Below are 18,158 nucleotides of genomic sequence, written 5' to 3' on the forward strand. Positions count from 1 at the left end.
TTCTTGAGACAATTTAACAGCCACAAACATCACTAGAAACTTGAGTTACTTATTGCTTGTCACATTTACTTGTGTACGTCATCCCCTGACTCTTTCTAATTGACATCTAGTCAGAAAATAAACTAGGTTCACATTTAAAGATACAGAAACCTAAATCCCTTCTAAAGAAACGTAAATAATATAAAAGGTTCATATAAATATACACAGATATATAATTTTGAAGCACTTTCAGTTTATGGATACTGATGTCTTTTAGCACCTTGATAGATAAGGACATATATCTGATTGTCTTTCTGTCAGTTTAGATTTCCAGTCATTTTAGCTATCCCTTACTATGTTTTATACAGCAGAGTTTAAAGAGCAGAAATTAATCATCAGCAAATAAAATCACTGGTGTTTTACAAATTCTCTAAAGAAACTAGTAAATGTCAAGCAACTGACTGGTTTATTTTAAGGAAAATTGCCATTTCCCACACTGGTGCTCCTACAAAATACTAATAATGTCCTGCTACCAAAATATGCCCTCAAGTGGACAAATGGGATACAACAAGAAGGTTAAATGTACATTTAGCAAATCAGTATAATATACTAGATAGAGAAAGTAAAACAATAATTATATAAACAAATATAATAAGTAACATAACAACAGTGGATTTAACCCAATGTGTCAATTATACAATATTTATATCCCATATAGCTTTGAACTTTGTCGAAGCATCTGTGTTCTACACACATATTGTATTAAATCTAATTTGAGTAGAAGAGGGAGAGGTTTAGCCCACACCCTAATTTATTACTAAGTTACCATGCATTATGAACATACATTGTGGCAGGTACTCAATGAGCTATCCATCCTTAGATGGCTCATGCTGTTCCCGTTTGCTTATCTGAATAATGACTGCGGCTGTACTCTTCTTATTATATTACCTGGCTGTGGCTTCACCCTTCTTATAATATTTCCTGGCTTTTTACATTATCAAGAATGACACGATACTAGTGTATGTGGGTATATCATGTTACTGTTAGTGTAAACAAAAATGCTTGACAATGCAATTGTAATTCTTAAACCTTTCTGCAGACAAATGTATTGTCTAGCAGTTGAGTGCCTGATTATTCCTAATTAGCAGACCTGTATTTTCATGTTCCAATATGACTACATGAAAAGATGCCAATATTAATCTGCAAGTTTAGTAAGCCGTAAATTCATTGGGGATTAATTCGAGGGGACACTTATGTTATAGCTAAAGCATTTGACATTTGATAAATGTATCCTCTCAATGATGCGTTCTATCTAGTCATTAACTATAAAACAACTTTTCTGAGAAATATTGTTGTAATGCCAGTTAATGATTTGAATTAAATATTTCTATATACAGTCATAAAGCAATTACCATGATGAATAATACTCTTGCAGTGCATGGATCACCATAGCTATCCTCTAATGTTAGAGGAAAAACAAGCTTCTTAAACACCTTTTTGACATAATAAAGGTGTTACCCCATAGTTTAAATACATTTTATCTACTTACTGTAAAATGGGTTAGGAATTTTAACCTGTAACATTTTCATACATAATAGTTTAAATCTTAGCAGCTTCCATTATTTTGATATGTTCTCCAGTATACTTTTATTCAGTCATAAGATTAAATTACTGGTGTTAAGTAAGTCAAAATTATATCTCCAGCACTTATTGTCAGCAGATAAACTCACTGGTTAAGTGTCAGTCTAGCTGTAACAGTTAATATGTGATATACATAGATGTTTGCTTTAAAAATGTGGTCAAGTGCACTGCGGTTTTACCTCTATACTGTGTCAGTTTTGATTATACAAAGTCCCACTGAAAGTTGATAGAAGTGTTAACAACAAAACACTCAATCAAGTAACAACATTATAAGTAGTCTCTTGGATAAGGGAGATGTCTAAATTGTGATCTTGTTGTCTCCAGCCATGGGAATTATCTTTGAAAAGCTGAAAAATGCAATCAGAGGAACATATTTAATGTCTACTAAAGAAATATTAATATACTTGTACATTGTATTGCATTTCAGTTTATGTTAAACATGAAATATGATGTGATTTCAGAACTACTCATGTTTTTATTCCAATATGACTTTGCAAATATTAATTTAAACACTGGTTTTGGACTTGAGCAGTCTAAAACAATTGCACAACAATGGTATTGTATTATACAGTAATGTCAGTAAATAGTTTTCAACAGATGTATGAAATATACAGTTATAGATTTTAACATGATGTTTATTAATACCCTAAATTATTTTGAAATGATACTACCTTAATCAAAATATTTGTACCTTTTTGAAACCTGATTAGAAATAAGTATTAATGAATTACAATAAGATGAGTAAAGAATATATGTATATATTTTAGTTGATTAGATTATCTTAATATATTATTCAAATATCTTTATTTAAAAACTAAGAGGATAAGAGAAACTGATCCAAATATTATTTGTGAGGGTAGAAAGTTTGTTTGGTTAGATTCACTAACCAAACAAAGAGGTATATTACCTCATAGTGATAGGGAATGGTTTTTAAGGTTAAGAATTACAAGTTTGGAAGTTCTTTGTTTTTTTTTTGTTTTTTTTATTCTATCACTTTGGTGTCGCTCAGAAACATGCAAAAATCATACAAGAAAAACTTTTTGAATTCTGTATTCAAGATGGAACTAAGAATAAACAATATTTACATAAACTCACACATAAAACAAACTCAAAACTAGGAAATGAAATGTTTATCCATAAATGTTAATGGTCTAAATAATAGTAATAAAAGGAGAAGCCTATTCAAGTACATAAACTTACATAAACCACAAATAGTCTTTTTACAAGAGACACACTTATTAGATAAAGATATAAACAACTTAAATATTAATAATTACACAGTACTAATAAACTCTCAATACAAAACAAAAAAAGAGGAGTAGGTATACTACTTCGCAACTCAACTATAACACCTAAAATAATCACTACTCATCAAGATACATCCGGTTTGTTTTGTCTAGTTTCAGTAGAGTTAAATAAGAGAATCTATACATTAGTAAATATATATTGGATCCCAGGACTAGGATTAAAAACAGTTAAACAGCATTTTGAAGAGATAATTCATTTAACTAAGGGTAGCCTGATATTGGCAGGAGACTTCAACTGTATAATGAATGAAAAAGATACAGATTCTAAATCCAAAAGAAGAAAACAACCTATCTCTAAAGCACTATCAAAATTTATAGATACATTGTATTTAAAGGATATGAATGAATTTGCAGAACCAGACTCACTATTCTTCACATTTTATTCTCATAGATATAAAACTAACTCTAGAATTGATAGAATATATGTTGCAAATGACCTAATAACAAAAATCGACAAAGTCAAAATCATAAATTGTCCCTTATCTGATCATAATGCCATAGTCTTTGAGACAGAGCTTACACCATTTTATGCAAATCCCATTACTAGGATACCTTCCTATATCACAAAATTGATAGATTTCAAAGAATTTTATGAAGAAACAATCAAAAACTTTCTAGAAATAAATTACACAGAAGATATTTCAGAAATATATGTCTGGGATTCATTAAAAGCAGTTACATATGGGAAGATATTATCCTGGTACATAAATAAAAGGAAGTTATGGAATAAAGATATGCTAGACTTACAAAACAAAGCAGATAAATTGAAACTGGAAATACAAAAGGGTAATGCTACTCAAGTTCAAGAACTTACACAAATCAATAAGAAGTATACATAATTGCTACATCATAAGATTATGATTAACTTAGAAAAGATAAAAATAAACTCATACTCTATTAATTCAGCACACCTGAGATGCTTAACTAATAGAACAAAAAAAAATAATTAAATCTAAGCAAATAAAAGAAATATTTATTCCTAATACTAACAAAAGAGTTACGGAACTAAATGATATTTTAGAAGCATTCAGACTCCAATTTAACATTGATAATTCCATAAATACTCAAGATACACCTACTAAGGATATAAAAAATACTTAGAAAACAATATTCATATTAAATTAACACAAGAACAAATAGACATTATAAACAAACCAATCAATATGACAGAATTAAAATCACAAATTAAAAAGCTCAAGATAAATAAAGCACCTGGCCCAGACAATATGCTACCAGAAATGTATAAATTAATACCCAATCAAGCCATATCTTTATTATTAAAAGTATATGATATAGCCAATAAAGATTTCAATATACCACCCTCTTGGAAATATTCATTGATATCCCCAATTATCAAACCAGATAAAGATGAGAAGCAGTGTTCCTCATATAGGCCAATATCATTACTCAATATAGACTATAAGATGTTTATGGCTATATACGCAGATAGAATCAAACACTTTCTTCCTTTCTTAATTCACAAAGATCAAACAGGTTTTATTAAAGGAAGAAATACTTCAGATAATATTAAAAGAATACTAACATTAATAGATTAAAGCAAACATAAAGTCCTAGATTTAAATGTAATCTCATTAGATATTAATAAAGATTTTGATTCGGTTAACTGGAACTTTCTTTCACTAGTTTTAAAAGAATATAACTTTCCTTCTAATTTTAATAATCTTATCCAAATACTATATGAAAAATCTACTACATATGTTAAACTGGGATCATATAGATCTGGACCTATAACAATCAAAAAGGGAACTAAACAAGGTTGCCCTTTATCACCATTGTTATTTGCATTACTCATAGAACCCTTTGCAAATCAAATCAGATCAAACAATAACATAAAGGGCATTTGTATTAATAAAATGTTAAACCTTAAAATCCAACTCTTTGCTGATGACATACTATTAACTCTCTCAGATGCAAATGAGTTTTGAATGCTCTATTTAACTCCATGAATAAATTTCAAAATATTTCAGGCTTAAAATTTAATGAAAACAAAACTAAAATTATGCCCTGTAATTGTAAAAAAAAAATAATAATATAAACAAAAGATTTTCCAAATATATAGTAACAGAAAGTAAATTATTATATTTGGGAATAAATCTACTCAATGAATTAACAGATTCTCTAATATTTAACTATAATAAAGTACTAGACAAAATAGAACAAACAATTGGTTACTGGAATAAATATATCTTTTCAACAACAGACAGATTATATCTTATTAAAATAATCATATTTCCCAAAATATTATACTTAATACAAAATTTTTCATTGCCACCTCCCAAATATATTATTTAAAGATACACTAAACTAATTTTAAATTTTCTATGGTTTCCAAATAAACCCCGTATAGCCTTAAATAAACATTTGCCAGATTGGGAAGATGGTGGAATTAATTTACCGGATATTGATTTATATATTACCTCATCTGTTATTAAAAACATAACACTATGGTTAAATAATTCATACACACCTATATGGAAACAAGTCCATGAGCAGATTTACATAGAAATCAATTATAATCACATACAAGACAACTTAACAGTAATACCATCACCCTTATATGGATGTTAAAAGATTATTTTTTAGGGAAAAGGAATAATATTAATAAATTGCCATCAAACTATGTAAGCTCTACACTTTCAGTGTTCAGAACATATATAAACAAAATACCAAATATTAATTCTTGGATTTTTCTTATTTTCCCTATAGCTTTTACACCAAATATTCTAGATACATTCCAAATATCTAAAATAAATATACTTAAAGAAGAAACATTACTCTTTTGGCATCAACTTATAGAGAAAGGGAACATTCTAACAAAGGAACAGATAATTTATAATTATAATATAAATAAAGACAATTGGCTATTTTTACAAAATCTAAGGCATTTTCTTATAAATAAAATAGAAGAAATGCAACCTTCAGTTAGACATGAAGCTCCAAAACTCAATGAATACCTTATTCTTATCACAAAACAGCCTTATCGGGGTACAGGTTATTTGTCTAATATCTATAAAATTGTTAAAAAAAAAAACTATCATGAAAAATCATACTGGGATTATTATACTTTAATAAACAACCATCCTCCAGTTGAAGAAGAAAAAAGTAATATTCTAAAATCTTCCAAATTTTCTACATTATCAAAATACTGGCAATTATTCACTTGGAGATATCTACACAGAAGTTTCTATACACCACATAGGTTAGCCAAAATGTATTCTATTGAAGATCAATGTTGGAGATGCCATACCAAGATAAAAGCAGATTGGCAGCATGTTTTTTATGAATGTATATGTCTCAATATGTACTGGAAATCCATTAACTATTTTTTTCAGACTGTTTATAATGATAATTTTCAATTAACAAAGTCTTTAATTTTATTCGACTCTCCTATTCCAAACTGTGTACCAAAAAAAGACACTAAAATCCTATGGTCACTATTGGCAATTTCACGTAAAATCATAGCTATACACTGGAAAAATGAGGCTTCGCCTACGTTCAAGGAATTTGAGACTTTAACAACAACAGTTGCTCACATGGAAATATTAACAGTGAAGAACAGAACTAAAAAATCTACGTCTTACTATTACTCTTGGATGAAAGTACTGGAAATACTCGAAAAGATTGAAGAAGATGTATCATCTTATGTTTCTAACTATATTATATAGAATTTCAATGTTATTTGCATAGACACCAATGTAAATAGTTATATAATGGTTTGAAGTTAGTAATGTTTTAGAATTGTAAATATGTTATTTATCTTTATTTCATGTAATGTTTAAGACATCTTATTTGAAATAATAAAAAAAAATATTTAGTGAAAAAAAAAAACTTTTAAGTGGAACAATTTGTAGTTTGCAATCATTCTTTGCTGATTTGACCGTTTCATCTGCAAAGTTTCGGGGATTTATTTGCATTTCTTGCAGTTCTGTGCTTACAAAATGTTTAAAATGACCACGCTTACTTCCTTTTTCTGCTTTGTGAATATCTGACGTATATCAAACATTTTGTGAATACTTTTCTTATCCAAAATAATATCTACAGCCTATTAAATGTAGGCAGTTTTATCTGTGGAATATTGTTTTAGAAAACTGTGTCAGACTCTTATTTAGGTTCATAGGTTCATACTAGGCTATCTGCCCTGAGGCAATTATAAGCCTTGCCCGATTCTGTATGGCTTACGCCACCCCTTGATTTGAGTATACTGTGCCCTTTTTAACGTTTAGTTTACTGTGCCTCTGTCTAATAGTGACACGGGAGTAATCCCTGGGACAAACCTACGATCCCCCATCCACCTATCTAGATTCTTCTTGAAGAGATTCAGTGAGGTGCTCTGCCTCACATGAACTGGAATTCTATTCCAGAGTGAAGGGAGCCTCTGAGTTATGAACCTGTCCCTCCAGCAAGTTCTATTTATTTCTGTGCTGAGCATGTGGCTCTAAGGGATTTAGATTTACTGAGGTGGAGCATGTACATTAATTCTGGATTTGACATAGCTTTGTATGTCAGGCATAGATCGCCTCGAAGTAGGCGGTATGCAACTGAGTAGAGCTGGAGTTTTTTTAACCGAGCAGCATATGGCATCTGTTTGAGACCCTTGATCCTCTTGGTGAGATACTTTTGGGGTCTTTCTAATTGCTGCAGGTATCGGGTAAGGTACATCCCAAAAGGGGCATTGTATTCTATGATGGGCCTGATGAGGGATGAATAAAGGGGCACGATTACCTCTCTTGATCTAGATGCGAAACCCTTCGTGATGAAGTGGGCTGTGTAGAAGGTCTTTCTAACCACTTTGGCAATGTGGTTTTCAAAGGAGAGATTGCTATCAACTTGGGTCCCCAGGTCCCTAATAACTTTCTCTGTACTTAGTGGGTTTCCGCATATGTGGTAATTTGTGGGCACATTGTTTTTGCCAAAGGGTATGACTATACATTTTTTGGCATTTAGCTTTAAACCATGGCGCTGGCACCAGTTATCTGTCTCTGTGAAACCTTTTTGAAGGATGTTTGTGTCAACTGGAGAGTTGATTATGGCGCCCAGTTTGCAGTCGTCTGCAAACTTGGTGAGCCATAGTCCTCCCACGTTTGCCTGTACCTCAGAAAAGTATATACCGAACAAGAGTGGTCCCAGGACAGAACCCTGTGGGACACCACTTGTGACCGGTTTCAAGTATGACATGGCTCCAGCAACTCTCACTCTGTGGGTTCTGTCTTTGAGCCAGTTTGCGACCCATCTTGTGACATAGGGGTTTATATTTAAGCTGGATAGCTTATCTATGATGCCTGAGTGGGGTATTGTGTCAAATGCCTTTGCAAGGTCCAGATAGGCTGTGTGGACTACCTTCCCTTCATCTATGGCTTTGGTGACTGTTTCGAAGAAGTCAACCAGGTTCAAAACGCAGGATCTGCCCTTGACAAAGCCGAACTGGGTAGGATCTAGTGTCTGTAGGTCCCCAATGTCTTTGTTTATGAGCTCCATGATTTGTGGTGCAAGTCAGAATTTTGTCAGTATGCCACTACTTAGTGGAGTCAGAATTTTGTCAGTATGCCACTACTTAGTGGAGTCAGAATTTTGTCAGTATGCCACTACTTAGTGGAGTCAGAATTTTGTCAGTATGCCACTACTTAGTGGAGTCAGAATTTTGTCAGTATGCCACTACTTAGTGGCAGCAGTCTATCAGTATATGCAGTCCTTGCACTTTTTCAAATACATCATACAGTAAACTTAGTTAATAACCCACGGCTGAGTGTGGGTAATACTTGGCCAATCCACGCTTGGTGTGGTTCGGTCACGAGGAAGTGAGACCTTTTCTGTATCTCTGCCTTTGTACATGTTACTTATGTGAAATGAGTACCTTAAAGTATATTACGGTTCCATCAGTAATTGATGTATATTTTCACCTGGTCTTCCTAACTGTAAGTTAATAATTGTCATTTCATAAATATCTGTTTCCTTGTAATTTGTGTATCATTGTAATTCATTTTTGGAGCTTTTTTCAGTAAGTCAGCTCTGTTAAAGGCTTTTATTTCTTTTTCCCATTCATTGAAATGAAAACAATGAAATGGAATAAATGGGTACAGTCACCATATAACTTGTAACTGCATGTTGCATTATGCCCAAGGACTGATAGCAGTGCATCTCTATAAAAATGAGGACTTCAAATCCATTTTCAAGGATTTGGTATTATTGTTTCACCCTTTCCATAGTCACAATAGTTCACTGTGGCACTCAGGACAGTTATTTATTCACATCTTCACATCCTGACAAACGCACACGCACACAGCCCCCCAACACAGATGTATATGCGCAAATACACATATAAATGCATGCACATACACACACTCATTCACAAGCACACTTTTATGATATCAGTAATGCTTTTTACATACGCATGTGAAGATAATGCAGACATATTCCAAAAAAAATGTTTTATCTTCAAGGAAAAGTGACTTAAGACTTTGAATGTCCCTCTGTTATATAATGAAGTTTTCACTGGTAAGAATTTGTGCACACATCATGAGTCACTAGCACTATCCATAAACCTGTCATCTTAGTAAACGCCATACTATGTGAATTCACAAGAGCATTGTAGAATTTGAGTTTCACAAGGGTGTGGTATTATTTCCTAAAATGCTATCAGTATAGAAACTTTGTAATAGTTGGAAGAGCTAACAAGCTACATTCTGTTTTACTTTGAATAGTGCTACAATATTAAGAGGGAAACACAAAGTTCTATAAATGCACATGGGAAATATTAAATATTTGAAGCAGGCTATTAAAAACTGTTTTGTTTTCTTTTGCTTATTCTGCAAATAGATTAAGGTGGATTGACTTTTTTTTTCACTTTTGTAGGGGTGACTCTGGTAGTCCAACACCAGATCATACTTCATCAGGCATCGAACAAGAACTGGCCACTCTTGATGCAGAAATGGCCCAGAAAATAGCAGAGCTAAAAGAACAACAGCAGCATCACCTGCTAAACCTGAGGCAAGAGCAGTACTATAGTGAAAAGTACCAGAAAAAGGAACACATCACTACAGTGAGTACTTCTGTTACTATTGCAGATACTGGTGAACATGTTAACAAGGAATTACAAAAAATGAATTGTATGCACATGGAAAACTATTCATGTGAAGCCCCACTGCTGCATTTTCTATGTAAATCTAAATTTGATTGTCTTGTACTAATGTTCCAGCAGAAAGTAGACAACAGTAGCATTTGGATGATGATTAGTGACAAATGGAAACATTTCATTATATGAGATACAGAGACTTGAGAACACAATGAGAAAAGTTGCTGATGGAGATAAGTGCCTTTAACGTTTAACAAGCTAATTATTTGTAAAGGTTTACAAGGGGATTTTGTTGAATATTGACTAAATGTTGCCTTTAAATGATGCTTGTTTTCTACACATGTATTCTACTTATTCAATATAAAAATAGATTTTCTTCCATCTGTAGGAATTAATTGCTCATTAAATTAACAAACGACTTAATTGGACAAATGGAAGTCGTTAACTTTGTTGAAGAGAAATCTGTCATGTACTGTAGCTGCAGGAAACTCTTTAGTTTGATATCAAATAAAACAGATATAAAAGCTAAAGAAATAAATGAAAAATGTTTTGGTTTGAAGCAGCATTTGTTGAATCACATCAGTTTAATATAGCTTGACCTTCTCTGTGTTTGTGCATGAAAACTGTGTGGACACAGTAATGGTAATCAAACAGCATGACATGTGACATCTCTATAGAACATAAGTGGACAACCAGAAAACCTGGTAGCAGACAAGTGTCCATTAGTTTAGTATTAAGTATAATGAAATCTGGGAATTTCTCGGAGTTTGGTCGTATGCTGCAGTGCTGAGAATGTTGTTTCTGAGAAAAAGTTCACACAGAGCATTGGCTGATCTATAAAGTTCAATAGTATAAAAATTGATGTACATGTGTGTATATGCATGTGTGTGGGTTGTGTCTGTGTGTGCGCGCATGTGCATGTGTTTATGTGTGTCTGTGTGCATGTGTATGTGAGTGCATGTGTGTATGCATATGAGTATGCGCCCAAGCCATTAGATATGTGAGAGTGTTTTGTCTATTTAACAAATCATTCAGAATGTTTTTTTTAGATGCCATGATCTAAAATCTGGAACTATTTAGTTTTTGTGGCATACCCTGCTAAGGAATTTTTAAAATGTATTCCATGGAGTGACACATTTGGCACTTTCTGAACTCAGCTTTAAGCCCGTTACATTGTAGCAACTCATTGTTCTGCAGCTTGATGTGATGCCAAAACCGAGCTTCCTACACAGTAGTTGAACTAACTTGAAATGCTCATTCAGATATACCTATCTTTTGAAAGGTGTACAGTCTCAGATTTCACAACTAAATTTGCAGAGTGTGAGACAGATCGTGCAGGGTAAGTGAACAGCAGACTGACATCTAGCACATCAACATATGGAGTAGTAAGCAGATAAAAGCAAAGCAGTGTCAAAGAATTACAGAATTACAAGTATGTGCAGTAATCAGACCAATACAGCAATTGCAAGAAGCAATGATGCCTCCTTTGTGCAGGCTGTAAATGATGAGACCAGTACAAGGAGGGTGGGTTCACAGAATATTTCATTATGAAGGAAATTAAGTAGTTACTTAAGGAGCTAATCCAGGAAGCTGCCTGCTTGGACAGAAAATTTCTCTAGTTCCTCTGTTTTGGTGGGAATTCATTCAAAAAGAAGTCATGCATATATTAAATGTCAAAGTGACAATAAAGTCAGCTATAGTCAAAAAATGGTATGAAGGAATGGCTATAGTTTCAAGACACGTGGAAAACCTAAGATGTGGTTTCAGAATCTGTCTAACTCATAGGATTTGATTTTGAAAGTGACTACACATTGTGCCACATGATTTTTTATATTAACATAACACAGCTGTCAAGATCCGTGCATTCTTCTAATGAAAGCCAATATATCTGATCACAGACATGCCACTACTGAATATTAAGGCCAGTAATAGCACTGATCTAATGTAAATGTAAAAAAAAATATGTAGGTAGGGCTGGTGTTGGTCTCACAGGTTTTCATGATTTCTCCAGTTGCTTTGTGCACGTCATTATTACAATCACTGCTGTGTGTGTGTGTGTGTGTGTGTGTGTGTGTGTGTGTGTGTGTGTGTGTGTGTGTGTGTGTGTGTGTGTGTGTGTATGTGTGGGTGTGTGTGTGTGCACATGCACATGTGAGTCTTCAGCATTGTCCTTTGGTTATGACTACTACCACTGCCTCTAGCTGCAACTACGAGCATAAACAGGCATTCAGATCTGCCAGCACCAATCTTCAGCTCCTAATCTTTCCTTGCCAAGCAACCAAACATCGTTGAAACACATAAGCAGCTAAATATAATCCTTCCAGCTAGCCAAAGCTCAATGCAAGAACATAAAACTCAAATCAAGTGTGAGAAATAAATGTAAATTCCAAATAGTGCTAAAAACAAGAAGTGTAGCAATCTGTGTTATGTATCAGCTATCCACTGGCATTGTTGGAAGCCTAACTATATCATAGTTCATCACACAATGGCAACAAAGCAACGTAGTGATGCAGTCTGCTCTGTCTAGGTGAAAGTCTTTAGGGATATCTGCACATCTCTGCAATGGATTTTACTTGCTTGAGTACATTTTATACCTGTATATACCTGCTTAAAGTTGTATTGCACTGCCTTTTTGGCCTTGTTACTGCCCTCTCCCCATTCTTTGTGTCTGTCCCCATCCTTCACAGTGGCATTCAGCCAAAAGTTTCTGAAATTCTAACCATAGGACTAAAGCTGCCACCCTTATCCTGTTGGGGGTTTAAAAGGCTGCGTCTCTGGCTTCCACCCCTAGTATTATTCTAACTTCTGAAGCCCATCCTCCCCTATTTCATTGCTATTGTCTGTTGTGAAACCTATTTAAGTATTTTCCTACCCATTTTCCATGTATACATAATATTAAGTGCCTGTCCAGCAAACCAGTGTTTTAATTGAGTAAACCTCCCTTATTATAAATTCACTTCTGATCATTTTCCCAGAGGTCCTTTCAGCTTGGCATTCTCACCACACTATGAGTGGGTTATTGAGTTAATCCTGCTCCACCATTGGTAGATAAGTGATTTATTTTATTGTTTTGCACATCAATTAACTGTTTAGAGTACTACTGCTTTATTTTTGCTTTATTTCTTGATTTTGCCTTTAAATCATTCTAATTTCCCCTAATACTTGAAATTACCTTGTCAAGGTAGTTTGTTTAAGTTGTTTTGTTATAGCATCACACTCTCAAGTGATTTTTCTTGGTTCATAGGTTCAAAGATAGGTACTAGGCTATTGGCCCTAGGGTCTATATAAGCCTAGCCAAAAAGGTACCCTGGCTTTTGCCACCCAAGAAAATTATTTTCCTGTGCCCCTGTCAAGCAGATGCAAAGAAGTGATCCCCGGGCTGAATTTCCTATCTCTCATGGTGTTATTATATCAAGAGGATAGCATTGCCATCCACAAACACAAATTCCAAGAAAGTAAATTTTATGTATATAACTTCCCTTAGAACTGAAACCCATAACCAAGTGTGGCTAAAACAAAGCCATTGCACTGAGGCACGCTTATAGTGGCAAGTTAACACATTAAACAGCACTATCAAATCTTAGCACAATCTAACCTAGTTTAGTACCAAACCTCAGAGACCACCCAAGGAGATGTTTGTATAACCCAGCCCCCCAATCAACAGTAGCCCACTCAAATACAGTTGTGGACAACATGGATATGCAATTTCTAAACATCTCCATAGCCGCACACACACACACACACACACACACTCATGCATGCGCACACACACACACACACACACACACACACACACACACACACACACACACACACACACACACACACACACACACACACACACACACACACACACACACACACACACACACACATGCACGCACGCACACACACACACACACACACACACACACACACACACACACACACACATAGAGACACACTATATCCACCACATACATAGACAAACCTAAGCTAAAGCACTAAAAAGCAATCTTCCCAAAACCTCAAAGATCTCCTAGGCCTACAACTGGCAATAGCTATCCACAGCCATCTCTAACGCACCAAAAGCAACACCAAACACCACATGTACTACTACTCCCAGTGGAGCCCCAAGAGTAAAGCTAATAAGGCAAGCCAACACATCGCCAATGAATCTTGTCATAGGGGACCCCATTATAAGACACACAGATGCCCCAGTCAACAGACTGACCAAGGAAAAGATAACGGCTAATTGCTTATATAGAGACGGAATCTGCCAAGCTGCGTATGCACTCAAGTCACTATACCACAGGTACCAGTATGATTCTAGCATAGTCCATATAGGATTTTTAATGGACTATATGAAGAGACATTGTTGAGATCTCTGAATATCTGTCTCAAGCAGGTATGTGTCTTGCATTGAGCAATATTCTACCTTCACCAAGAAGATGCCACAATATGAACAAAAGATGACTGACTTTAATAATTGGTTTAGTTTCTGTTATCTTTTGAGGGGGACTCAGTATTTTGTCAGTATGGAAAGACATGGTTAACATACTACTTTGCTTTGCAAAGAATGATCTGAAACTGCCTATCCTAGTCTTCCTAATATAAAACTTTATCCAGCCCCTGAGAGTGTTTTTATGTAATGCCAAACTGACAAACTTACTGACATAGCAAATAAAACCCAAAGAAATCTAAAAGTGTTACTGCTCAATGCTAGGGATTTAAACAAGAAACTCCACACCCTACAAGCTCTCCTGACTCTGAAGAATATAGGCATCTCTGCTGTTAGCTAGACGTGGTTTAAATCTGTATAACGTACACTGGCAGTCCAGGTCTTCAGTGCCTTCCACACACTTAGATCATCAGCTGCACAGACAGGGACAAAAGGTGGAGGAGTATCAGCTGCTGTTAGCAACAAACGTAACTCTGCACTGGTTAAAAAGGATGATGCCGTAGAATTTGTCCACATGGAAAATCACTATAAATGAAGACCCATACCATATCTTAGCAAGCAATAGGCCACCCTCTATGTCCTTAGTATCCTATAACTCATACCTAGACTTCCTGGAGACACTGAATATTAAACCAAATACCCTATTCATGGAGACTTTAACCACACTTTTATATACTTAAGAGAGTCCAGCAGCACCCCCACAACAGTGTCATGTCCTCACTAGTGAGGTTGGATTGCAATGCTGTCTCCTTCTAAATAAAAATCAACTCGGTAACCCCAGCAAACCTATTCCAAAGCAAACTGCATCATATAAAGATGCAGTTTATCAAAATTCAGTGTCCCTCCCAACCCCGAGTTCACAGCAACCTATGCAGAATTGCTCACAGAAACCCTGGAAAAGCATGGAAATGGATGTATAGCAGCTTCTGTACCTGCTTGAAGTAAGCCCAAAACAAACTCTTAAAACAAACCACACTACTGGAATCCTAACCTTAATAGGATACAGGAAAAAAGTAATGGCTAAGATCAGAAAGAGCAACTCCTGTAATGATAGGGGCTCTCTAAACTAAACAGGGAACTAAGAGGACTAATTAAGATAGCTTCAAAGTCTAAAGACAGTCATGAGGTCCCCTACAACAACTATGTCGAAAACCTCAAAGGGACCACACATCAGTGTGCCGAATTGGTGGTCAATCAACTCACCATCACTGAGCAGAGTGACATAATGAACTTGCTGGCTGACAAATTCCACAGAACCTTCACTCTCTACTCTCCCCACCTCCCTCCTTGAAATGCCTACTAGCATGACCATTCCAATTACTAAATGAGATCAGGTTCTGATTGCATTAAGACAAATAACACAGCCCCATCATTATCCCAGAATGCCTGCTATATATCTTGAAACATGACCTATCTGCGCCACTTGAGTCACTTTTCAACTGTGGCCTCAAGAACAGACACATGAATGTTGCAGAAGAAATTATCCCACTTCACAATGGTGTAACATCAACCGACCCTGGAAAATACTGACCTATCAGTTTCAGTAGTCTAATATACAAAGCCATGGAATGAATTACCATGGAAATGATCAACAAGACATAGACAACCTTCCAATACTGAACCCAACCCAATTTAGCTTTGTCAAGGGAAGACCATGCCAACTAAGCCTTGTGGACTTCTCTGAGAAGGTCACCAAGGCAAAAGATTGGGGGAAACTGTGCATACCACCTACCGGGAACTAGCTAAGATGCAACACTGCAGTCAGGTATAGTTGAAAAATTCACCAAACTGTGGATAAACCCCTCCATAACTAACTGGATTACCAGCTGGCTTATAGACAGAACCCAGAAAGTCCGGATTGCTGTTAGCAGCTCTACTACGAGACTAATCACCGGCATGGTACCTCAGGGCTTTGTCCTGTTACCACTCGTAGTTAGCATCTACTTCTTGGAAATAAGGGCTAACATCAAGAGTGTATGGCTGGCCAAGTTTGCAGATGACTACAGACTGGGAGTTATCATAGATTCCCTCATTGATACAAATATCTGACAAATGACTGGTGCCAAAGTCACAAACTAAAACTCAATGCCAGGAAATGCATTATTGTGCCTTTTGGGACATCTCCCAGCCAGGTTAATTACCCCTAAGAGTTGACCCGGTAGTTAGGGATACGGGAATATATGAAAAGAGTGTAATGGGAGGTTGTGAGGGTATTGATTGGGTTTGGACTGTTGTAGGATACACAACGGAGATTGCAAAGATGACACAGATCAACAAAAAGGATATGCTGAAAGGGATGGTGAGCAGTTGGATTTGCCTGGAAATGAGAAAAGAGAATCATATCTTTGTCATGTGTTGTAGTATTGCTTAGTAGGTTTAGCCATATGGAATCAGGTATAAAGAGTGTGGAAAATGTGTATTTATAAGAAAGTGGAGAGAATTTGGTGTTTTTGTTTACTTAATGAAAAATATTGTGTGTGTGTGTGTGTGTGTGTGTGTGTGTGTGTGTGTGTGTGTGTGTAGTAGTGGGTAAGCAAGTTAGTGAGGTGTGATAAGAAAGAAGACTGCACTGATGGATTAGGTAGACGATGTTGCCTTGAGATGCAGAGGAGTTACCGGGTGTGGGGGGGGGGGTGGTTAGTGGTACAGTTAGAATGAAAGAAGGTAGAGGAGATGCACTGGCGAATGATGGTTGGTATTGCATTATGGGTACTGACCTACATTTTCGCTTTGTGCCTGGTTTGTTGTTCTGTTCTATTTGAGAAAGTATCCACTGCCATGAGTAATGGTCATGGGCAAAGGTGTGGATGGGGGTGTGTGGGCCCTTTGATATAAAGGAATACCTTTAAACTGTCCCGGATTCTTCAGAACATCCCTAACTCTATCTCATATTTTTGTCCTGTCCCTAACAACATTTTTGATTTTCTCGTAAATCACAGAAGAATACACTGTATACATTTTATTGTTTTGAAAGTGCATGTTAATATAAAACCTGTTGTTCTATTAACCTTTTAAGTGTATTACTGTAATATTTAAAATGTGTTACTGATTTCAGGCCTTTGTACCACATTATTTTTGGTTTAGTGGAAAATTCTTGATTAAAGAAGTGAAGAGGTTTAAAGGGAACTTTAATAAATTTAACTTTTAAAGCATATTAGGAATGCATGCCTAACTCTCTCCCTTCGAAAGGTGAGCAGGGCTTGCCCTTTCCATCTTCTTTCCTCCCCTCCCTTCTTCGGCTTCTCTTTTGTCTGGACTTTAAATCAAACCAGGGACATCTGGACTGTAGTCATTGTTTTTTCTCTTTGCATCACAGAGCTTGCAACAATTTATTAATATTTAACAACTCTAGTTCTCATTTATACTGATCACTAATCTGCTTATTGATTAATCTAGTCACTTAGTCATTTATAATTGGCTGTGTAAATGGACTGATCTGAATAGCATGCTTCATATTGCTGGTAACGCACACCTGTGCAGATTATGGCAGAGTATTGCGCTCAAATTCTTTGTCTTTTGAGTAGGAGGAAGGGCAGTTCCGTCTGCAAAGGGCTGTTAACTTTTCTCTGGTTTGTACTTTTACAGATGATTAGTAACAGTGACTGTGACCTCATTAAGACTGGAGTCCAGTGAGAGATGAAATTACTGTGTAACTGCTCAGAACAGGCCTAAACATAGCTTCCACTTTTGACCACAAGAT

The 18,158-nt window shown here is 35.5% G+C and overlaps 1 protein-coding gene across 1 annotated transcript in view; it reads left to right on the top strand.

Moving 5' to 3' along the window:
• PLCB1 (phospholipase C beta 1) overlaps positions 1 to 18,158 on the top strand; it is a 4,354,095-nt gene that overhangs the window by 3,897,672 nt on the left and 438,265 nt on the right. The window contains exon 27 of the mRNA XM_044056572.1: positions 9,798 to 9,984. Within this exon, the coding sequence (XP_043912507.1) occupies positions 9,798 to 9,984 (187 nt within the window). The remainder of the gene's footprint in view (positions 1 to 9,797; positions 9,985 to 18,158) is intronic.

The sequence above is a fragment of the Protopterus annectens genome, chromosome 1.part2 (assembly GCF_019279795.1).
Source record: "Protopterus annectens isolate FY-2018-M chromosome 1.part2, PAN1.0, whole genome shotgun sequence".
NCBI lineage: Eukaryota > Metazoa > Chordata > Ceratodontiformes > Protopteridae > Protopterus > Protopterus annectens.